The following is a 26,402-nucleotide window of genomic DNA, read 5'->3' on the forward strand; positions in this document are numbered from 1 at the left end:
TTTAACATATCATGCCAGAGTGTACAGATTTCTTGTGATCTTGATTATAATACCATAGGTACATAAAGGATTGCAAATGCTTAATGTATAACATGCATGATAAACAATATATAAATATATAAAAAAATAACAACACAGCTTTTGCTTGGAGTGAAAACCAATTAACAATTAGCAGAATATATATGAGGATATTTTTAAGACGTGACTAGAACAAGAATTGTAATCTGAACAGGAAACAGAAATTTATAAAAATTGTGCTGCTTCAAGGTAGTAAATTGCATATCATACATTGAAATAAATTAAACAATTCTGTACAACATGAAAATAATGTTGGTTAGAAATGCCATGCAACTTGTTTGTAAGATGCATAAGTTGAATTAGATCTACTTTCAACACAGTTATCCCTAAGTAGATATAAAGAATATGAAGTGGCTACAAAAGTCATGCAAAGAGCTACCATTTAAAACTGCTGCAAATCAAACAATATTTTGGCATGAAAACACTGTAGCCAAATTTTATGAGGCTTATTAATATTTCATTTTTAAATGCAGTTTTAGAAAGAACTATAAAGTGATAAAGTAAATCACTCCAGATTGTAAAATATAATTTCTGTAAATTTCTTACATGATTTGAATGAGGAAAAAAAATGGAGAATTTACTTAAATTTTCAGTGATGCAGAATTGAAATGATTTAGATTATTCTAATGGAAGATACAAATTCAAATCTGTTAGCATAGCACCATAAACATAATATATATTAAGTATCAGAAAATAATGCATGAATTATTATCTATGTCTGATTACTGATCAGCCGTTCCTTCAAAATTCTCCTCAAGATCTTGCCACTTGGATTTTTGGGAACTTCTTTAATAAATTCTACTCCACCACGTAGCTTCTTGTAAGCTGCTACATTTGCTGAAATTAGAATGTAATGTGATAAAGTTGGAGCATTACCAAAAGAATCTTTTTTAGGGCAATTTATCTGCTATCAATCCTAGCTAATTTATCACTTGCTTTTGAATCTGCCAAATGAGGTAGATTAATCAAACCAGGCTTGGCATGACTTTATGGGTTTAATATCATGTGTTTTCAGCAAAAGATAGGCTAAGCCCACAAGCCATATGTTATGCACCTCTGGGTTTGACCCAAATGGGACATTACTAGATGGCTTGTATTTACCCATATATAACCTGTACCCAATTGTTGACATCTTAAAGCTTTTGATATAAAAACATGACATCAAACATTAGGCCAGCATGTAATTAAATTGATCTTGCAACCCTCTTTCTGGGTAATATATTTCTGTAATCATGCCATAGTCAGCATTTTGTGTTGTGATGTCCATCCACCCATCTGTTCCCCATTTTATTTCTGCACAATAACTTGGATTCTCCACTCTACCATCACTAAACTTTGTAAATAGCATTCATCTGGAGTAAAGAAAGAAGCCTATCAATTCCTAGGCCAGGAAGTCAAAGATCCCTTTCACTGAAAGATGACAAGATTACTGTGAACGACAAATTATATATCTGCCCCAGTTTAATAGTTCTCTATGTTGATAACTGATATTAGACATTTTTCTTCTGTCAATGACTTTGACCTTTAAAAAAGTTTCTTTCTTACCCTAAATACATTTCATCCTCAAAGTTATGTGATGTATCACCGATGTTATTGTATGGAAACCATTTTTCTTCTTTCAGTTGGTGACATTGACCTTTAAACCTAAAAATCAATATCCATCTTCATTAACTCGTGTGTCAGCCATCCACAAAGTTTGGTTGAGATAAGTGACACAGAACTAATGTTACTTTGCAGAAACCATTTTCTTACTATTTTAGTAACAGTGACCATGACCTTTGATCTTTTGACTCCCAAATCAGTAGGGTTTTCCTTACAACATGTTCAAGCAGTCTACAATGATGGCTAACCATAAATAATGGAGTACTCCATTTATTGCATGAAAATCCTTTTTCTTCCTTCAGTCACAGTGAACTCAACCTTTGACATTTTGAGCCAAAATCGATAGTGTTCTACCATACCCCAAGCCATCAACATAGTTTGGTAACTGTAGATGGTGAAGAACTTGAATTATAGGCAGAAACTATTTTTCTTATGTCAATGACCTTGACCTGTGAACTTCTGACCCTAAAATATACAGCAGTCTTCCTCATACTAAGTGCAAGCTGTTCACAGTGTCAGCCTACTGATAGTGGAGAATGTAATTTTAGAAACTGTTGCAGTGATCTTGACCTTCAAGCTTTCAAGTCTGAAATCATTCAGGTTATTCTCTCGTAAGTGAAAGTCATCCACAGATTAGATTTGTTAACATTAATTTGTGTGAGAGGATGTTCCTTGTTTCAATATTTAATAATGAAACATTCGTAATGTGATATTTCCAACATCTTAATGCTCTGAGTTTCTTGACAACATGGCTGCAAATGTAGTCTGTTGTTGTTGTTGTTGTTGTTGTAGGGTTTAACGCCATTTTCAGCACAAGATGGGCTATACATGGTGGCCAGTATAATTGGTGGAGGAAGAACCCTGGAAAACCCAGGGAAGAACCACCGACCCACGAGAAGCTACTGGCAGGCTTTCTCACGTACCAACGTTAGCCGAGGCTGGACTCGAACTCACACAGACAGAGGTGAGATGGCAGTGATCCGTAACGGCGAGCGCTTTAGACCACTCGGCCACTCGGGGCCCCCAAATGTAGTCTGTTACAATGTTATATAGATTAAAGGTTGTTATAGTGTTATACACAGTGTAAAAGCAAAGACGAAAGATGAAAACCAAACATTTATGCACCAGAAACGGACAAGACAATGGAATACTGGAGTGACTCTCGTTCACAGTTTGATATAAAAAAGCAGTCCCCATCTTTCAGCTTCCTTCACTCACAAAGTCTACCCCTGATGAGAGATAATGGTATCCAGCACCAAAGCTGAAAATTTTACAATTCTGTCATTCTAACCAGAGAACACTCCTCTCATAAGACCATCATTTCTCTGCTGAAAGGATGGCCTTAATATAAAGAGGTTGGGGTGACTACATAAATCAGAAGCAATATCTTACTTTCTACATATTTCATTATCTCCTCAGCAGACACTTTAACATTTGGTTTGGTGACAATGTATGCTCTGGGAAGCTCTCCGGCTTGGTCGTCAGGCATTCCAATCACAGCAGCATCCTGAACAGCTGGGTGTTTTAGCAGCAGGTTTTCCAGTTCTGCAGGAGCAACCTGGGAAGACAGTTGATAAGGTTGCATCATTATAGTATTTCACCCACAAACCCAGACAGGCCATAGAAAATAAGATTTGTGTAAATTCATATGTATGTGGTTTTATTAGCTCTATTGGTCGTAGATTTGAAGCATTTTAGGGATGGTCTATTTTACATCATCCATCTGTTAGCACAAGTTCATTATTGGTACTCCTTCTAAACTACTTGACAGATGGCCATACTGTACACACACATGCATGTGCATGCATGCACACGTACACACACTTATATTAATTCAAAGGTCTAGTTGGTTGAAAATCATGTCAAGATTTTGTCTAGGTGAATATGAATTTTCTTGCAGAGGTTTAGACCATGTCACTCAGAATGAAAACAAATAAGTTTTGTAAAATTCAACAAATAATTTATTTCCCAAGAATACAAAGTGAACATATAAAAAGAACTTCTAGTATTATGAATTAAATCCCAAATAGTCCTAAAGGTTCTATTACAAGTCCAGAATATAGTGTATTCTGAATGAATTCCAATTTTGATTGTGCTGATGTACCAATAACCTGGACTAGTGTTCATGTACTAACAGTTGTGATGTATCACAATGATATAATCCAAAAGGTCCTTGAATGAATTCACAATAATTCTAAAATGGCAATTTATTATGAAAATATGATTGAACACTTTGTAATTTTAGTGAATAATTTAAATGAATAAATTCTCTCAGTCTAAACACTACTAAAAGACTAAGTCCACTTTGAATGTTAAGATAGGAATGAACCATTCTGAAGTAAACATCCCTAATATAAAAAAGATAAAATAACAGAACCAGGATTAGGGTTATTTTCCCATCAAATTCATGAGCAAGACCCCTTGTAGAAACTTCCAAAGTCAAAAGACCACATAAACATGTTTACCTCCAAGTAATAATGATCTTAATATATACTCTAAAATCGCAGTCAAGAATTAGGTATGTAATATATTGTTTATGAAAAAAAGACATTGGTCAGGTAGTCCCAAACTCCTACTTCAATTATGGAAAAAGTCAATCACACAATACAGATTAAATATACCAAATATTAGACCTAGATCTGCCATTGCATAATGTGCTGACAGAGCATGAACTATATATCATGTTAGGATTAATCAGTAAACCAAACCACATAAACCATGATCTACCAGCACAATATGCAGTGACAGATCAGGGTCTATGTTGTTTACAGTTGGACCCTACTTATAAGCAATTTGGGGTTTTAGAAAAACTAAACAAATATTTATTTTAATTTTATTTTTGTTCTTAAAATGAAGCTTCTGATAACCCATATTTTCTTATTCTTTATACTAAGTATAAACTGTAATGCTTTAGAAGCAAAGGAATGTAATTTTTGCTGTCCCTGAGTGATTGCAAAGAGTGATGAATATACAAAAGTGTGCCTAAGTTAAAGTGGGATATATACAAGTAGCTCGTAACAAACTATCCATGGAAACATCCACTTGAATTTATTAGTATTCCAATTTTTTTATATACTGATGTTCAATAAATACAGAAAAAAATATAATCATTGTCCTAAAACTAATGAAGGCCAAATTTTTCCAGGGATTTCACAATTTGACAGGTGTGTCTATATTTTTGTATACGTACTTGAAAACCTTTGTATTTGATTAATTCTTTCAATCTGTCTGTGATAACAAAGCGGCCATCTTTCCTCACGTAACCAATGTCACCTGCAAGTAGATAATACACATGCAAAACCATATACATGCAATTCATTCTGAATAGGCAGTGAAAGCCTCAGTAGCTCAGTTGGTTAAGCATCAGACTCGTTATGCAAAGATTACAGGTCTAGACCATCCCAAGTCAGGTGTCATGGTGTGTCCTTGAAAAGACACATAGATCCCATTTCCTTGGTATCATTTTACCAAGAATGTGATTAAAGTCCCTTTAAGAAATTTAAAAAAAAGCACACACCAATATGAATAGGTGGAAAGTACAAGCACAGGTCAATGTTGTTAGGCAAAGTTGTATGCCTTTGTCATATTAATGTAGTTCTTTTTTCCCTGAAAGGGAGCAAACTGTATGATTTTGTATCTACAGTAACCCTTTTTCACCATTTATAATATATGGTTTAAATAGAATTCAATGCAAGTTATGCCAAATGAAATGTGTTTCCAGTTGGCTGACAGTCCCTGTTTCTCAATACCAACTCTAGCATATATTACCCCACTGTAAAAAAAATCACAACAAAATTATATTTATATATAAATATATATATAAATATATATATATATATATATATATATATATATATATATATATATATATATATATATATATATATATATATATATATATATACTGTACCGGTGGCCTAGTGGTTAGAGCATCCACCTTGGATGCGGAAGGTCGTAGGTTCAATTTATGGCTGAGTCATGCCAAAGACTTACAAAAATGGTACTGACAGCTGCCTCGCTTGGCACTCAGCATTAAGAGGTTAGTTTTAGGACTGGTTGGCCTGGTGTCAGGATAATGTGACTAGATGGGACATCATGCTACACGTCTGCGGCATGATGCCCCAGTGCTAGACATCACTATAAACTGCCACACTGCAGATATCATAGTGATATGACTGAACAATTGTTAAAACTACGTTAAAAATCCAAATCACATCACAACACACACACACACACATAAAAAAATTACTTGCCTACACTAATTTTAATACCAGGCATATCAAAGACCTTTTAGCATTGATTGAGTCTTCATCTCTGAGTCCTTGCTTTATTTGGGTGTTTTTTGTTTTTCTTTTGTTAATTTTGAAGGGTTTTAGCACCTTGCTCAGCAAGCCATGCTTCTGTCACTTGTAAGCATTAGCAGAGTTCAGGTGCTAGGTTAAGTACTTCCTACCCTGATTGGGTTTCAGACATTTCTATTTTTGTTTTCCTCTCTTTCAGATTGATATTTCACAGGGAGTGGGTACATGCAAGTTCAAAAAGATCTCCATGGGACATGCACCCCACCTGCCTATCCTGCATGAAAAGATGTTTGTCCGAATTGTTGTCTCTGGACAGATCAAGTTTGGGATTTCATGGAAAGTTACCACATGTACAGAAGGAGGAAGAAGGACCCATCTTTCACCTCATCATCACTGGATGACCCCCTCTGTTTCCAGGAGGCATCTGAATCTCTTTCCATATTGGGGAAGTCTACTATCTCTGAAAGGCAGGATCATATTGTGGCCTCTGTGGTTAAGAGATTGTCTAAAAGCCGAAAGATCTTGCTGTAACACCCTCAGTGTCTGTGATGGATCAAACATCGACCCTCCCAAGAAAGGAAAAGGCCTGAGAGCAAGTTGCATCTCCCATTTAGGGATTAGCCATGCCCTCTCAAAGTTGGTGTCCTGGTGATAGAGATAAGTGAATCTCACCTTCCTGTGATGGATGAGCAGTGATCTTGCACATATAGATCTGAAGGGGGCTCATCTGTCGGATCTGTGTTGCTGGAACAATCACTGACTGTTAATTTGGTACCAGGCAATGGGCATCCATTGGTTACACTGGTTATGATTATTGGTAAGGGGACATGAATTGAGTCTACACATACACACACACACACACACACACACACACACACACACACATCATTCCTATATTACCATTTAATCCCTCTTGGTATAGGGAGAGGGTTGGGTTGTATCTATCTGACTAGGAATTTGGATCAAATTGGAACCTCCCCTTCTCTATGGTCCCATTTAATCTCTACCAGAGAGGGGTGGCCAAGTGGTCTAGGTCACTCGTCTTTACAGGTCACTCATGTATCCCTTTTATTAAAACTAGTAAAACCTTTAAACAATTTCTCTCTTAAACACTGCTCATCAGACATTGACCAAGTCTGACTGAATGCATTTTGGCATGGAGGGCTTTAAAATTTTGTACAATTTATACTGATCCACCTTTGAATATGAATCGCCATTACAACTAATAGAAAAAACTTTAAATAATTTATTCACAACTGCTGCATAAAATTTTGGCAATCTTTAAAGAAAGCATCCTGTCATGAAGACCCTTTAAATTTACACAAATGATTCCCATCTGTTTTCTAATAGACCACTATAAAGAAAATGATTTTTTTCTTCTTCAAAACTGATTTGACAAAATTTGAGATTTTCGCTGACATTTAATACTTTATTGGTTATATCATGACAAGAAAATGGGAGAGAGGGCATGTGTGTGTGTGTCCTGACAGGCTTGAGATTTAAACAAATAATTCCAATTCACCACTAAAAGTAGATCTGATCTGCCAAAAAATAATGACAAAGATTGAAATAGAAGAGAAACCTTGTAAGAATTGCTTTCATAACATATGCAATCAACTGCATTGGACAACGTTTCAAAAGAAAGCATCCTACCCTGTTTTCCTTGCCAACTGCATGTGAACAAGACCAGTGCTCTCAGGCCTAAGTTGGCCTCTTCTTTGCCATATGTCTCATTCCTCCTGACTGCATCAAATTATACTTTAAAAAAAGTTCTTAGGTATTCCAAAGCATATGGGACTTGTAAAAATAATTACTATAGCTTTGTGTTCCAACTTCTATGAAGTATGAAAAAATGAATTTTGAAAATAATTAAGGGTGTCACAATTTTTATTCTAGTATCCCTAGTATTCCAAGACATATTCATTATGGTCTACTACCATGTGCAGAATCAAATGGAGGAAAACAATGGTATGATTCGATTTATAATAGGATCATGGTTCTAAACACCCCATCACCACCATCCTTTCACACAAACTAATACAACAAATCTAACACACCTGTTTTGAGCCAACCATCATTAGTGACCATCTCACGTGTGGCCTTCTCATTACGGTAATAACCCTTCATAACTTGTGGTCCCTTTATCCAGATTTCCCCCTCCTTATTGTTTGACAAAGGTTTTCCAGTTTCCATATCCAAAATCTGAAGAAAAAAATAAATCAATATCAATTCATAGAGTGGCAGAAAAGGAGAGGAGCAATGATATTTATTTAAAAAAATAGCAGGTATTGTTTCTCTGAGAGAAACATGGAGATACTTTCAAATGGAAAATCTAGCCTCAGAGTGATTCATGTCAGCATCATAGAAAGTTTGTTTGCTTTGAACGACAATCTTTTCTTCAGAAATTTTAATGCTTCAGTAAAACTTAAATGACTGAGATGAGGTTATCTACTCATTTAGAACACTTCAATTACTCATTTAGACCACTTCAAGTACTCATTTAGACCACTTCAAATACTCGTAAATTCAAACCAAGCAATAAGAAACATATTTTGAAATCTAAATTTGAGAAAGAAAATTCAAAATGTTTGGTGAATCCTGATCTAGAGGAGTAACATCCTATTTCTGCTGTTTCCCAACTTCACATTATATGCATCACAAAGTGAGTCCGTTTTTATGGACTGATTGATTAAACTTACAGTATTTTAGGTACTTTGATTGCAATGTAAGTACATAGGTTTTTGAATTGTATAACATTGAATAATATTTTTGAAAGAATATTTTTCAAAATGATATAAAACCTATTTTGTGATTAAATATCTTGTTTTTTTCTCCACATGCTGTGCTTTGATTTATGCACAAATTCTGTGAATTAATTATGTATTTCATTAGATATGATCAACTGTACTTTGACTCTGGACTGTACATGTACCTCTAGTCCTTAAATGCTTATATTCTCTATAAGATATTGATATCAGAAGTCCGTTAATTCAGTTCCAGGTTAGAAAGAAATGAAATATGTTCTGGATTACATCTATACATTTACCACCCAACCATCCTGAATTACAAATGCATCAAGAAGAAAATTATATGTGAAGACATTGTACCTTTGCAAGTGTGTTGGGAATCAAAGGTCCAATAGTTCCCACTGTGACAGGTCTTTGATCTATATGTGACACAGGGCTTAGCTCTGTTAATCCATAACCTATTGAAAAGTTGAAATACTTCTTACAGCAAAACACGAATTCAAAGAAAATCTCTTTTGTTCAACTTAATTATTAAAATTACATACTAGGATAGCATGAAGAAAGTGCTATAAAATGGTGCTTATTGAAAATTTGACAGTTAAACCAAAATAACCTAACTTTGTTATGCACTGCATCAATGAAGCAAAATAGTGACCAATATACAATCTAACCATAACTTTTAGATCTCTGAATACACTAATATGAGGTGAAATAGTGACCAATATACTATATAACCAGAAGTTTTAGATCTCCAATACACTATTATGAGGTGAAAAAGTGATCCATACACAATCTAGCCAGAGTTTTTAGCTAATGCTCTAATATGATAGATTCTAGGGTACTATGGCACTGGCAGATGTAAACAGTAGGATTAAGGAAGGAACTACATGTTTCCATTTTAAATTTCAATACTGTCATTTAAATAGTATGTCACTGAATCTATTCAGACCTTTCTGGTGGTCTAAGTGGTTAAAGCACCCACCTCAGATGTGGGAGGTTGTGGGTTCAAACCCCAGTCAAGTCATACAAAGACTTATAAAAAGGGTACTAGCAGTTGCCTCACTTGGTGCTCAGCATTAAGAGGTTACTGTTAGGATTGGTCGGCGTGGTGTCAGGATAACGTGACTGGGTGGGACATGATGCCACATATCTGTGGAATAATGTCCCAGTGCTAGATATCACTATAAACTGCCACACTGCAGACATCATAGCAATATGACTGAAAAACTGTTAAAGTTATGTTAAATACACACAGATTTATTTGATACCTTTTTTCATTGTTTTACTGTTTTGGCAGTTTTATGGGGAAACATTTTAGGTTAAAAATTGCATTGAATGTCTGCTCTTTGGAGACATTTCTGTTTCAAAATTTATAAAAGAAATTTTATGTTGTAATTACACTGCCTTGATTATGTTTTTGCAATGTTCTGGAATATAATTAAAAAAATTGACTGTTCACCTTGGCCAAGTGGAATTTTTAATCGGTGCATGAATTCATGACTAAGGGCATCACCAAGGGGAGCTGCAGCCGAGATGGTGTATTTTAAGCTGGACAAGTCTATCTTCTGTACTGCTGGGTGTCTGGCCATGAACTGGACTATTGGAGGGGCAATGGTCAGAAGAGTTATCTGAAAATTTCGACAAAAATTAGATTTAGCTAAACTATTCATATAGGCTATTATTCTTTTAAGAATTTTTTTATTGAAAACATTTCAATTTAATTTGGGACAATGCTTTGCGTAAATATGAGAAATCTTATAGTTGAACTTAATAATTGCCTCATATATGGACTAACAAATCAGGCCTGAGCTAATATTTTCTCAAAGTATTACCTGTCACTACATGCCAGGTCTTTGATGGTTTTGGTCATAGGTAATCTTTGAACTTTTGTGCTATGCCATTGTGACTACTGGATAACTGCAAAGATGTTGTTACACAGACTTTAGTGTCTATGGATGTAAATAAACTGCACAGATCATTGTTACATAGACTTCATTGTTTAATCGATTGGCACAATACATAATAATTTTGAGCAATCTCAGTCTTACTCTATTAAGAGTTTAATGTCCTTTTCAAATATCAAATTTCCTTTATCATATCATGAGATATTTGTGGTACACTGATTGACTTGTTAATGTTAATCCAAACCCTATGAGAATATTCTATTATTTTTTTATGAGCTTCAATTATGCTTAAGGAGTCTGACTTTTTATCAATAAAGTATAATGAAATCTGTGATAACACGAAATCACCTTATCTATACTGTAAATATACACAAGGAGTGTAATCTTAACCTGACCCCTCCGCTCGATTTGACTGTTTTCTTTATCACCTGAGAATTGCAAGAAGACTGAAAAAAGCTACACATATGCATTCAACAGACTACTTCCTGTGATATACATCACAAAGATACATTATAAGATGTATTTGTACATATAATTAATGACACAAGTTTTGTCAAAAGAGATGCATCTGTTGTGGAAAATAAATAAATTTTATTATGTGTTGAAGGTAGGAGAAAGATAAATGCAGAAAACATTTGAAGACAATATTTTACTGGCTGATCTGGAGCTATGTACCTGGATGCACAACATATGGTGATAATGGCATATAACATATGCACACACCTATTTTAAGCACAACAATGAACTACAGACCTTTTCTTTTTGTAGAGCCATCAGAAACATCTCAGGATCAAAACGAGGCAATGTAATAGTTGTGGCGCCATCTTGCAAGGCTCCAAGGAGAATAGGCACCATTCCATAAATGTGGAAAAATGGCAAAACTGCAAGATTTCTGTCCTCAGGTGTTGTGACAAGGGCTGGTCTGAAAACATCAGTTTGAAAATCATTGATTGCCAGACATGCACAGATAAACATGTATATTAACACAGGAAAATATAGCAATTCATAACTATATTCAGATTTTTCTCAGCATTTTTCATTAAATTATCCAGACATATTCATCAGATAAAATTATTCTTGGTATTTTTTCACTCCAGTTTCCAGTTTCTTTTTTTAAAAAATGAAATGTTTTATTGTATATTACTACTGATCACATCCTGGAGCTTGATAAGTTATAATTAGTGTCTCTTATTTATCTTCAGGGATTCATTAAAAAGTACAAGAAACCAAGAAAAAGACTTGCATATATAAACCTGATTTGGTTGAGATTGCTCACAACATTATAATGTGTAAGCATGACTCCTTTGGGAAGCCCAGTTGTTCCACTGGAATATGGGAGTACCAGGACATCTTCAATTGCATTTATTTTCACATTTGTAGGGAATGCCTTCCCATCATCCTCTGTGAGCATGGAGAAAGGCTGATAGCCTCCAGGGTTACCTATTACAAATACATCCTGAAAATGCAAGAAATAAGGACCAATCAGTCTCAAAAATGAAAACTGTACTAAAGCAATTGTGATAGAGGCATATGCTGTTTATCTCTAAGAAAATTTCAAACACAATCATTAAAATATTTGAAGTTTGAATGTTCTTTTGAATATTTTTAAAAAAATAACATTTTAATAAATATGTGAATTTATCATAGTGGGCTTTCTGGTTAGTACACATTTGCAACAGTGAAATCAATAACAAATGGTCACAAAATTGTATGCTCTTGTCAGATGTAGTAGTATAAAAGTAGAGCTTTTGCCCTTTTTGTCCCCTTTGGGGCTATTCCACCCGTCCTCAACAATATCTCCATGACATTTTTAGCCATAATTGTCTGTTGCTCGTTGATCAGTTTTAATTTTGTCCACATGCACACACATGCACACACATCATGTGAGAGAGCCAATCATGAGGTGTAGAGTCTCGTTTGGATGGAAGTGCCCCCAAAGCATTCTCCCCACCCCAAAAAAAGCAAAAGAACTGTGGGTTAATCAGGGATTGACCTTAGGAATAGAACAAAATAAATTGGGGCAGATTTTTGAGGCAAATAAAACTGAAAAGAATCTGTAGACTATTGAGCTTGAAGGAGTACACCAGCAAAAGAAACATAACTTGACCACTGCTACTGAAGCGAGTGACATTTTTGATGAGGTCATTGACAAAGGAGTTGAATAGCAGGATAATTAAGCAAATGCTTTTGGACTATAAGTATAAGAATGGCATCCGAACTCACTACTCTTCCGCATGTGTGTGTGTGTATATATATATATATATATATATATATATATATATATATATATATATATATATATATATATATATATATATATATATATATATATAGTAACTGATTGGGGGGTATGGGCTAACTTGTGTAAATGTAATAATAAATTGCAAGAATTACATTTACACAAGTTAGCCCATACCCCCCAATCAGTTACTATATATATATATATATATATATATATATATATATATATATATATATATATATATATATATATATATATATATATATATATATATATATATATATATATATATGTATATATATATATATATATATATATATATATATATATATATATATATATATATATATATATATATAGTAACTGATTGGGGGTATGGGCTAACTTGTGTAAATGTAATAATAAATTGCAAGAATGCTCAAAGTCAGGACTTTTTATTTTTACTATGAAATTGTGATAAGATGCCTAATACAAGAAATATGACTAAAACATGAATGTATGTATTTGATTATGTGTAACATATGCAATACACAAATGATATAATATGCTGGCCTTCATAACCTTAACGTAATCATTCAGCGAGAAATGGACGACCCACGGATTAAGTATTTTGAAAGTGAACCCTAAATTCTTAGTGTGGCTGGAGATTGCTGCTTATTTGTGTGGCACAATATTACTTTTATATATAGCTTCAAGCAATAGCAGTGAATTGAATTGATTCATAGTTTTATACTATATATATGTAATTCCAGTCTATTTTTGAGAATAAAGAAATTAAAATTTGTAGACTTGTCTTATTTTTATAAGTATATATGAGCTTTTTAATGCCATCCAATAAAGTTGTAATTATAACTACCTCAATACAGTGCTCTTTTACGTGGTGGAGAGATGTTGATAGAGGCGCTAATGTTGACATATCTGCCAAATTTCGAATTTCACTCCTATTTATACTCTTCGAAAAGTAGTCACGTGACGTAAATTTAACCAATCATTGCCTCTCCGGGACGCGAAACAGGTCTGGTGGTGCCGAACAGATACTCACAACTAGCGACACAAACTGAGGTTTAATATACAATTAACTATCATCACTTGTTCGTTTACACTCAGTCATTAGCAAATATATACACATTACGTATTATGCTGTGTCCGTCAAACGTCAACGTACTTGAAATCGTAACCAAGACAGTTAAGCTTGGGTGAAGAGTACACAACTACTGATGAACGCTGATGACATTAAAAATATGTTGACCAGCATAAAAATGAAGAATACACAATTAAATATTCAAAACCTACTTATTCTTGTATAAAAGAAGACCAACATTTACAATCAACAAGTGAAATTTAATCAAAAATGTGAGCTTGAAAAATTTACTGTGTGGAACTGGTCATGTGATCTAGTGTCGGCCATCTTGCCTGCAGACGTATTTTCGTGATGTCAGGTGTTGGAGTCATCGAGCTTAGTGCTATTCAAATGATGATTTGGGTGGGAATTTAGGTGTGATAAACATGTTCCGGGTGTGACAAATTCTTATAAAATAAGATTTCAGAAGATTTTGTGAGTATTTTACGATGTGCGAGGTTAAATTCGATGACACATGTTACCACATGACCGGCAATCACACTTGACATACAACATGAACAGTTTAATACAGATATCAATGTAAGTCGTGATCAATACAATTCCAATACATTACAATGTTTAAATTCATTCTTTCAGCAGTTTATATATTCACTGACATGAACAACATGTCAAATTTATGACATAGAAAAGCCACCCTCCTCATCAATCATATTACAGCTTTAGAGCCCCCAGGTCTATTGCTATATATATATATATATATATATATATATATATATATATATATATATATATATATATATATATATATATATATATATATATATGAAAGGTATTATGAGGACGCAAAAGAGGAGAGACTCAGGCACCTGAAATAATTTTCAGAAGCTATTCCAGGAATGAAGCAAAAACAATTGTGAAAATTTACCAGCGCTTTAAGAAAGTTGATGTTATTGAATTCCAAATCAGAGAGTTTGGTTCTTCTCCGGTTGGAGCAGTACTCTGTTTTGATGACACAGTACTCTATTGTGATGGGCCGTTTAAACTTAATTGGGCTGATGAAGCATTTGAATTTATTTTATTTGTGTTTGCAGATGAATTTGATGAAAGCAATGATAATAACGAATTATTTTATCTGAAAAAGCCTGTTTTGAAACTTCCAGTTACCATAAAGTCGCGTAATAGATCGGAAGGCTCGCTATCCGCCCTACCTTGAAATCAGTGTACCGCCTCATGCAGAGGAGAATTTTTATATAAAAAAAAACAGTGACGGACCACCTGAATCATAGCAGTATTTCCACTAATTAGATAAAACGCTGGCGCGTATGTATAGGAAGCTTCATGGCATTGGAACTCACCAAATGCAAACCTTCTTGTCTTGGAAAATACTAATTATGTGGCAGAACATGCTATTATGAGTACTGTGAAACACATACGCAAATAGTACGTGATGGTTTAGGTGCATGGCCCTACAGAGGCGTAGCTATGATATTTTGCGCCCGGGGACGAACTATAAAATTGGCGCCCCAGCCCCCTCCCCGTTTAATCACATTTTTGAATATTACCCTTGTTTACTTATTATAATGTAACGTTGTAAGCCTCATTTTGGCGCCCCTGTACCTTGGCGCCCGGGGACATATGTACCCCCTGCCCCCCCCCCTTAGCTACGCCTCTGTGGCCCTACCTTAAATGTGACATCGGATTCAGATCACGTAATTAACTTTGCTAGCCTTTTGGATCTGTTCGTGAGTATTATAAAGCACGCAGAAATAAATCAAAACCACAAACATCCGTGGCCATACAAGCACAAAAGGGTCTTCCACATATGACGTCAAACAATTTTCGCCACAGTTACGGCAAAGGCTTTTATCCGCTGGTATTGTCTCCACATGGACAAAACAGGCGAACTCAGATTGATTTATTGTTGCTGAGTGAAATGAAACAATTAGAATCAGAAATGATAGCGCACTACGTGTTAATAAAAAAATCTTCCTCGGCTGCTTATGTAGTAGTTCGATGTGATGGCAAAACAGCCACCAGTCCTTTGTCGTGCCCAAAGCGCTAGCTCCCTAAACATAGTTGAGGTATTTCTCAAATCAGTCGAAGTCACGGCAAAATGGATTCGGCAGCAGCTCTACTCATCAACACGTATAATTATGACAGCTGATAACACTCATGAGTTTTCCGCAGCCACTCATTGGTGGATTTGTGGAAAAGCTTTCACTCAAGGGTAAAGCCCATCCAATGATGAAACTAAACGTCCAGGTTCCAAAGTTCGTGATCACTGTCACATCACTGGTGCGTACAGAGGTGCCGCACACAACACATGTAATTTGCAGTTGATCATATACCCCAACGATTTGAAAATCCCCGTGATGTTTCATAACTTGCGTGGGTATGCTGGCCACTTAGTAATGCAAGCAGTAGCCACGGCATCAAAATCACCGATAAGCGTGATCCCCAACAACATGGAAAAATACATGACTTTTAGGCTGGATCAACTGCAGTTTATTAATTCGATACAGTTTATGAATTCATCCTTCGACAAGTCTGCGAATAATTTGACGGCGGCGAAAAATGTCAAAATCACTCTTTGATACAGTCCAACCAATACAGACCTGCTGACGAAAAATGGCGTGTATCCATATGAGTACATGAACGACTGGAACAAATTCGCTGAAACTTAGTTGCCACCAATCGAAGCGTTTTGTACATCGCTGTCATGTGTCATGTGAAGGTATCTCAGAAGAAAATTATGAACATGCAAAGAAAGTTTGGTCAGGATTCGAGCGCAAAAAGCTCGATGACTACCACGATCTGTATCTATCTGCGCTCTGATATTTTGATGCTCGCTGATGTTTTGAGAAATTCGTCATACTATTATGCACGTTTAATAATAATCTTTATGGCCGGGCTATGATGCAACCACTTCTGGTTGATGGATTTGAGTGGATCGGTCTTGAGCACACTGATCTACAAAAAAGACCAGCATTATCACAACATTTACCACGGATACTTCTTTGGGGGTGACCTGGAATATTGGGAGCATTTACATCAGGCACACAACGACTATCTGCTGCCACCAAAATCACTGTTGGTACCCGGTGCATGGTTGTCGCCGTTTCAGTGCGTGATCGTCGATGAGTCCGGTCGCAAGTACACTGAATGCACCTAACTGATACCAAGTCTTAGGACCAAGAGCAATTACGTATTACCCGTGCGAAACCTGCAGTTGTACTTGCGATTGGATATGCGTGCAACCAAAATCCATTGAGTATTCGAATTTCGTCAGCAAGCTTTGATGACCCCGTAAATTGAGATGAAACTGATGTACGCACAAAGGCGACCAATGCCTTTGAAAAGGACTTTTCCAGCTCATGAACAATGCCGTGTCTGGAAAAACCTTGAAAAGTATGCGCAAACAAATTCGAGTCTATCTTGTACGTGATACTGAGCAAGACAAACTTCGAAGGCTCATTGCGGACCCAGCCTTTGAATCCAGAAAATTCTTTGATGGTGGACTTATTGCCGTTCACAGTTAAAACTTCTAACTAACGCTGCCAAGACCAAATCGTTTTAAGTACATTACACATTTATTTTACTTAAGTCATATCATTTTACAAAGTACAAAGCTAAATTATTTAAAAAATATATGTTCTCATCCATCTGAAACATTTTTACGGTTTGTGTAAAGCTTATGTCACCAAAATGAAAATTACTTTCATAGTGAAATTCTTGTTCACTTACACAAAATTCTTTCACTTCATTTCACATATAAGAAACACACAGTTGGTTAAATGAAAACAATGAAATTTGAATACAAAGGAGTTTCCTTTGAACGTTAATTGCAAATTTATACTATAAATACTTGCCTTGTGCTAAACTTCTCTTTTACCGGTATTTGGAACTACGTTTGTCTTTTTAGATGAAAGCAATAAGAGTAAGCATGACAAATGGACTTTTATTGGGAAGTCATATTGCATAGATTAACTAATGAGAAAATACATTTTTCTGGAGTAGAACATGCTTAGTTACCTTGAGGCGTTTACTTGTCATGGCCTCCTTAACGTTATTTACGAGTGGAGTCACGGTGACTATCGCCGTTGATCCCGAGTGTTCGAGATGATGAGCTAGTTCACCTGAAAAAATCATTGTATTTTATTTAAACACCATTTAACAATTTAGAATGAAATATGAACATCTACAGACTTTCCGTTTTTTAATTATTTTATTTTTATCACATTGGCTATATCTGTGTTAAGTGCATATCACCAAGTCACATATCGGATTCCAGGCTACATGTTCTGATAATTTCCGAACCCTTTTGTCCTTTTTGCAGGCTGGAGAAAAGACGACCAACAAAATATTTACTCTGATACCATGTAAAACTCTTGTCACGAAATGTTTATTCAACTGTAAACCTTTGATTTAGCTCATAAGTGCAAAGACATTGATACTAATGATTTTTCGGTGCGTGGCCCTTCTAAGTAATACAAGATCTGTAAGTGACTAGGAAGTCGTACGGTGCCCATGCCTCTGAGGCGATGGTCAGTACCTGAAGTGATGAGGAATAAATTATAGCTTGTAATGTGACACGGTTTAAGTCTGCAGCGCAACCTTAGACCGATATGTACCAGCACTGGGTGTTGACCGGAAACTTGTATTGAAATAAGAGTCGCAACCTGGACATTAGGTTCAGACAGATGGACGGATTGATAAATTTAATTTTATTTATATACCTTTACCCTAACCCGTTTACAGCATTTGCTGCTCTAAGCAAGGAAAAAAGTATCCCTACCCGGGGTATATGCAGGGTTAGCGGTTGTCAGGATAATCCCAGCGGCTGAACATCCCAGAAGCAACATGGCAAACTCAGGATTGTTGATGCCGTAATAAGCCACAACGTCGCCTTTCTTGTACCCCTTACGAGTTAGACAACTTGCCACCTTGATGCAACGATCCTTTAGCTCTCCATAAGTGAATGATGCTCCTGTTGAAAAATCTTTCTGCAAGGGTAATATTTTTTTATACTGAATCCGTGAATACTGCATACACCTAAGTGGAATGATTTTGGGCATTTTGCAGGAGAGAGAGAAAGAGAATTTTTAAAGCGATTAACATCGCGAATAAAATAGAAGGGTCGACATTGTATCGTGCCGTCCTCTGTAACATTGAAAGAAAACGTAATTTTCGAAAATTAAATTGGATCAACGCGAGAAATAATTTAGATTACAGAAACAGATAGACAACAAATATTGAAAATCGATTCAACGAAAAAATTAAACTATGGTCGTTGAAAATGTAGTTATGCTGCCGTCATATAAATGAAAAACAAAAGAAAATATTTAATTGAAAACAACAACAAAATTCATCAATACGTCCCCCACCCCACACCAAATATAAAAATAATAACCTTCCTCACCATTGTTCCACTGATTAGATTCCAAAACGTAAAATCTTAACAGACTAGTCGTCCTTATTCACTATTTTAGTAACAATTTGCATGTATAAATTCCGAAAAAAGAAACAATATATTCTCACACAGTATGAATGTGCCACAGACAAGGGAACAATCTAATATTTCCGTGTAATTGCAGGTTGCACTATTTGGAAGTTTTGAATTTTCAAGTCAGTTGTTCTTCAGCAGAGGAAATAATGGTAGTTTTCCTTCAGCAATGGAATCCAGAAGTAGTCAGATATACTTATCATGATGTCAAAAAAATAAGTATTCGATACGTGTACATTTTCATGTATCGGGATCGATAACCATTTTTAATATTTTAAGTTGCCGCGCTTCTCTTTAGAATGGATAATAAATGATGAAAACTTTTCTTGTTCAACATCACAGCACTGTTCATCATACATGCAACAAATGATGAATTTTAACGAGACTTGAGTATCATCACGCGAGCCGTCAAAAGTATGGCTACATTCGTCTTTGAAAAATGATGGGACATTTTTTATAAAAAAAACAACACAACAAAACAGGAAAGAAAAAATTTAATCGGAGTAAAGAAGAAATGTATAAGGGCAACAAATGTAACATAACGGAAAAACAGAACGGATGCAAAATGTAAAAGCCAATGTCAGAAAATCAATCAGACAAAATTCCATCTAGTTAACAGATATATTGCATATCGGGGGAGTAAATTTGTGTGTGTGTGGGTGGGTGGGGGAATAACGGTAAAGAAAATTCGGACTTAACGCATCTTCCATTTCTCTACCAATACCCTTACAGTGTTTCCTCGAAATTACAAATGAAAATTAGACAGAAAGAATGAGAAAGAAATTTAAGGCCGTGGTTGCTGAAGGTGATTATGAAATCGCCTGCAGCACATGTACTAAGACCAACAATAATTACATTATGGAGAAAATACAATCATTGTATTTTACAGATAATATGGTTGAACAAAATATAGTTGTACGATATTATTTGTATACTTACTATTGCTACCAGTTTCTTGAACTTGTCAAACCTAGGGAACATGTATTCCGCCAAGGAAATTTTAGGACGATTTACATCAGGAAAAGGACTGCTATGTACGAAGTCCTCAGCTTTATAACGCAAGTCTCTCTTCGATATTTTGATTGGTGGGCTTCGTGGAATGACATGTGCAGCAGTTGCTGCTGCCGGCCATGGAGAAAGAGATGCCCATTGTTGCACAAGGCAGTGTGAAAATCTGTGTCCCAGAATAGAACAAAGAGTGCTCTGCATCTTCAGACTGTTGCTAACCTGACAAAAATAGACGATTTGAAATTAACAGTCTTGCAACGAAGAGCAACCTCCGTAGCCGTGAACTTTGACAATTTGAACTTGTATGCCACGACTGATATTCGTTTTGTTTGGCAGTGGCTTGGTCAAATTTTATAGAAGCTTAGTTTGATGATTTTAACTGTATATATATATATATATATATATATATATATATATATATATATATATATATATATATATATATATATCATCGAATTAGCAGGATTTCCTTGCTTTGATTGCATAGCATGTCTGCACAGTGTTTAAACCTGCTCTTTTTAAAAACCTTATTCTGCGTGCTTACTGGTTTGTATTTCTCTATTTGTCTAGTTTCTCATGTCATACGCCAGACGTATGTGGTTATGTTCATAGTATATTTTGGTGCATAGTGTTTTGAAGCAGAGTTGAGAACGACGAATTGCTAATGAATTATTTATTGCTTCCACTGACGGTAACTAGTAGTTCAAGTGAGCAGAAGGAACAGCGACATAATTATATGTTAATGGAATCAATAAGTGTCCATACTTTCCAGTACCAGACTTGTAGTTGCTGTAACATTCATGATAAAAAAATAGCTTTAAGTTCGGCCATAACAACTATTTTAATATTTTCCCCTGCGATAGTTCAGATTTTTCTTTACAACACACGTTTGAGGTGTGAGGGTTGGGGTGGGACAATTGCTTCCTAATACCCGGTGAATAAGAGGGGGGTTGGTCCTAGTCAGGAACTATTTCTATAGCTGAAAGATGCATAGTTTCGCCATCTCCTTAGCGTAACGGGGACAGTTCTTCACAAAGCTTATATGGGGGTGGGGGTGGTATATGACAAAAAGTCTGTTCTCTGTAAGAATAATATTGACCCCGGGGGCCTCGAAACCTCAAGCAGCCACTGACAAAACATTTGACATGATTTGCACAAAGAAAGTTTACCTGAGCAGTCAGAAAGGTTGCTCTGTCTTTATTTGCCTTATGCTTGCCAGAAGATTAAAGTTAATAAAAGTAAATAACATTGCATATTCTCTGTTACCCTGAACTTTACAAATCTGTGAAAGCAAATAATGTCTCCAGTGAAAAAGCTAAGGATTCGATTGATCTGATCGTCAGGCTTCAGTCGTAATCGTGGAGTAGCCTATAGCTGTGGACTTACATCCAACGTCATAACGACTGTACGTGACGTCACGTGATATCATTGTCTTTCTTTTAGTACTGCATCAAAAATATAAGTGTATAAAGCTCGACAAGGAGAGATCACAACTGGCAGAATATGCTAATTAGAGATATGAATGAATTGTCATAGGAATCTACTGGAAAAAAATCGAAGGGGATATAAACATGGTCCGATGAATCAGCCCCACCCCTATAATGATATTGACAGGCGGTTTATATCGTCCATCACTATCAACACATAGGGTAGGGACTGATTTATGGGACTAATATATACTAAACAAACTCTCTTTATGACCATAAGATATTTTGTTTTCTTCAAGGAAATCTGGCGATAATTTCCATTTTGTATTTTATACGTACTTATTTCTAATTTTATAGGTGATTTAAGAACGACCAATTGTTGATGACAATGTGTGTGTGCGTGTGTATGTGTGATTTGGGATTTTAACGTAGCTTTAACAATCAGCCATATCGTAACGATGTCTGCAGTGTGACAGTTTATAGTGATGTCTAGCACTGGGGCATCATACCGCAGACATGTAGCATGATGTCCATCCCGGTCACATTATCCTGACATCAGGCTGACCGTCCTAACACTAACCTCTTAATGCTGAGTGCCAAGTGAGGCAGCTGTTAGTACCATTCTTGTAAGCTTTTGTTATGACTCGGCCGGGGATCGAACCCACGACCTCCCGCATCTGAGGCGGACGCTCTAACCACTAGGCTAACGGAGTGGTCGTTCATGACAATATAATTATTTAGCGACAGATTCCTTCCACCATCAGACTAACTGAGTAGTTCCAATGAGCAGGAGAAGGAACGATGATGTAACTATTACCGTTATATCACCGTTCAATTCAAATTAGTGTCTACTGTCCAGTACTAAGCTTATAACTACTGTCTGGTACCCGACATATTACCATTTTTAACTAATTTTATTCCACACTTACTCGTAAAGAGGGTAAAAAATGTATTGTACCTTAAATTCCGTTCACTGAAGAAGGTTGAATCCTTCGTGTAAATGTAAATTTTTCCGCATTTGTAAATTCCTGTCATCCCATAGAAATTCATTATAAATGAAAATGAAAAATGTTTTAATAACATGACCGGCTACATGATACTTTCTTTCCTCTCTTCAAATGGGAAGTACAATATTATTGTTCGAGCCAATATATTTAAAGTTTCTCCACTTTGCGTCTTTGCATCGTTTTTCTCTTCGAATTGATATATATGAACTGATAATTAACAGTTCATATATATATATATATATATATATATATATATATATATATATATATATATATATATATATATATATATATATATATATATATATATATATATATATATATATATAATAATATTATTAATAATAATAATGTTTCCTACCTGAAATATTCTCAGCATGTTATTTATTTTTTAATGTTTTTCTAATTTCATGGTGTTTGTTTTTGTTATAATATTATTATGTTTTTTATCTTATAGGTGTTGTCTAATGTTGTGAAGCGCTTAGAGCTTCTAAAGATTAGGCGCTATACAAAGTCCTCATTATTATTATTATTATTATATATATATATATATATATATATATATATATATATATATATATATATATATATATATATATATATATATATATATATATATTTTTTTTTTTTTTTCTCACATGATTTGCAAAGGTTTTATATGTGTGTGTGTGTGTGTAATTACACGGTGTTCTCTACATTATAATTACACTGGTTCAGTTTTCATTGGAGACTCATGTATCTTTCTGATCCTGTTATACATATGAGATTGTTGTGATAATGCATATCATTTATGACGTAATGATAATGACGTAATTACTTTTAAAATGTAAAGGCGCCATCCGTTTCCTTCAAAATATTCTGTGTCTGAAGAAGGATACAGCAAATGCAAAACTAGTAAAACAAACTTGTCGGCGTTTATGTTGTATTTTTTTTCTTTCAATTCTTAATCCATATTTAAATACCTTAAGATGCAAATTTCCCCAATGAGGTGTTGAGAACTGGATGGGATGATGTTGTGCCTGCAAGAGACTGACAATTTCAGCACATCAAGATGGCTATTACCATCGCATCCTACCGTCCCGTGTTCGTACCCTGATTCCGAAACATTATTTTCTACCAGGTCCTAATTTTCTTCCACCTCAAATACCTCCCTAAGCCAAAACACTTGAACCTTGGAATGTAATTCGAACACGTTTAAAAGAAAATATTTGAAAATTATAAAATTTAGTTTAATTGGTACGCAATTACTCTTTGACAGGAAAACTCATAAAATGTGATTGACTATATATATATAGATATTTTTCTCACCATTCTTGCTGATGATTGAACCAGACAAACTAGTTACGTATGGAATACCTGTTTCAAGATTCTACCGTAATCATATTAAATACCAGATAAACCCTAGCAAGAACATATAGAGATTAAGTAAAAGAAACTCCTATAAGACTTCTACATTTGGAATATAAAAATAAAATTGACTTTAAACCCATGTGTATGAAACAAATGGTATAAAAAAGTTGAAATCAAAAAATTATTATTATCACATTCTACTTTTAGATCATTCTTTACAACACATTTAGCATAAAATAAAATAAAAATACTATATAAATAATAACTGGGCTTACGTATATGCTTTCTCTCTGATTCGTATATGCTTTCTCTCTGATTACTTGAATTTCACAAACCTGTGAAAGCAACTGAAGTCTCAAGTGTACAAACGATTAATGGTTTGATTTGATCCTGAAGCTACAGTCAAAACAGTCTCAACTAGTTGCCAAGCGTCATGACGACTGAACAACGTCACATGATATTATTGTCCGTCTTTACACATGTGCTTTATAGATATAACATTCATAGAAGAAATGAGAAGGGGAAAATAGAAACTAGTGAACTCTCTGTAACAGATTTAAATATTTTTTAATGTTCTTTAAATGTTTTTTTTTTTTTTGTTTTTTTTTTTGGAGGGGGGGGGAAAGCTCGGTAATCTGGCGGTAAGTTGCAGTCAGCATTTTACACTTGAATCACATAGAGCTGCACTAAGGATATATGCCTTCCGTTGTTGCCAAACTTGCAGATACATAGATTGACGTCCTAACCATATGGGGCGCTCACCAGTTATCATGAACTTTTGTGAGAGTGACGCATGTAAGATGAAGTTGTTTGCATTTGAAACATGCACAGTAGAGAGAATGTTGGCATACCTCTATGATAACTTGATGTAATGTAGCTGACATTTGATTGTATATTGTACTTATGGAAATAGTAAATGATCTCAGCACCCTGCTAACTAAAATGACTGCTGAATTAGTCTAAAATACACTGTCTTAGCACCTATTCAAATAGGGAAAATGCATTTTGCCCAGCTAGAAAATACCAGCTTCTGAAAGAGTAATGGATGAGTTATCAAATATAAAAAAATGTAAAATTAGTCATCGGCTTTTTTTTTTTAACAATTTGCCTCTGAAGTCCAGGAAGTGATAATGACCAAGTGGAGTTAGCATTTTTTGGAAAGGTGAACATCTGGAGTAAGGCCAAGCAATATACTCTATAACCCATATTACACCCATCAATCATACACCAAAGAAAGGGAATTAAAGGTTCTTTGAACAATTCTTAAGATATGCAAGGTCTTTTTTTTTTAAATAGCCAGTATAACCAGTGAGGACATCCGGGGAAATTCTTTTTCGTAAAATTCTAACCTATGCAAAAGACAAAATTGTAGAGCGCCACCATATTCATTTATTCATTAATATCTCATTAACTAGTTAAACAGTAAATGCAGTTTGCTCTCCTGATCTGTCGACGTTCCAGTGAGACAATGCTTTTGTTGTAAATTGGTATGGCTATCAAAGCGAAAACGAACTGACGAAACTATATAAAATAAAAGTCTAACTTAAAGTAGACTTACTTGGATAAGCAAGTTTGCCGGAGATGGTAATTACAGAAGGTCCCCGACGTGAGCCCAGTGAGGTTTCCCTATCTTCTAGCTGGAACCTTATATTGTGCAGATTGTGACAAGTTCGGCATCCATTTGGACCACATAGTCATTGTAATGGGAGCCCAAGAAAGCGATATAGGAGCAATACGTCTGCTGCCACATTGAACAAACTCAGCAGACGAAGGAATTCTCTAGTGGGTGGATCGTTCTGTACAGGCAAGGAATCCTGCATTGTACAAATTCAACTCTTGTTTCCTTGAGGGGACATACTCTGTTCATTTGAATATTGAGTTCCTGGCCTAGATAACTGAAATCTTTAAATGGTACGAGGGTAGAGATGTCTTTGTTTATAAAAAGACTGAGAATGAGAATAACAATAAATATCACGCCTTGCTTCAAGATATAACTAGCCTGTAGTATTGTAGCCTGCATTGTTGTAGGTGAATCACGGGATGTTCTGGCAACTATGTGAGTGAGGACATGAAGTCACGACTCTTGCAAGTCCACACTGATTGCGTCGTTTCCCCAGTACAGACGGCATTTAGAACCCGTTGTTGCATTTTT

The 26,402-nt window shown here is 35.2% G+C and overlaps 1 protein-coding gene across 1 annotated transcript; it reads right to left on the reverse strand.

Moving 5' to 3' along the window:
• Positions 1-11: 11 nt before the first annotated feature.
• LOC149805418 (uncharacterized) lies at positions 12-24,667 on the reverse strand. The gene is made up of 12 exons (XM_089936213.1): positions 24,526-24,667; positions 20,398-20,685; positions 18,751-18,958; positions 17,988-18,091; positions 11,886-12,088; positions 11,386-11,554; positions 10,188-10,356; positions 9,089-9,186; positions 8,039-8,183; positions 4,871-4,953; positions 3,073-3,238; positions 12-915 (listed from the first exon to the last, which is right to left on the reverse strand). Exons 2-12 carry the CDS (start codon positions 20,665-20,667, stop codon positions 791-793), a joined length of 1,740 nt encoding a protein of 579 aa, XP_089792339.1. The 5' UTR covers positions 20,668-20,685; positions 24,526-24,667; the 3' UTR covers positions 12-790.
• Positions 24,668-26,402: the final 1,735 nt, after the last annotated feature.

Source organism: Sinohyriopsis cumingii, chromosome 2, assembly GCF_028554795.1.
Source record: "Sinohyriopsis cumingii isolate HCF-2022 chromosome 2, ASM2855479v2, whole genome shotgun sequence".
Taxonomy (NCBI): domain Eukaryota; kingdom Metazoa; phylum Mollusca; class Bivalvia; order Unionida; family Unionidae; genus Sinohyriopsis; species Sinohyriopsis cumingii.

Excerpts from the sequence above, each read along its gene's own strand:
- LOC149805418 (XM_089936213.1), bottom strand. The coding sequence starts at position 20,667 with ATGCAGAGCACTCTTTGTTCTATTCTGGGACACAGATTTTCACACTGC. Across the intron at positions 18,959-20,397 it reads TCAAGAAACTGGTAGCAATA|AAAGATTTTTCAACAGGAGC; the intron begins GTAAGTATACAA and ends TTACCCTTGCAG. Across the intron at positions 8,184-9,088 it reads TTCCCAACACACTTGCAAAG|ATTTTGGATATGGAAACTGG; the intron begins GTACAATGTCTT and ends TTTTTTCTTCAG.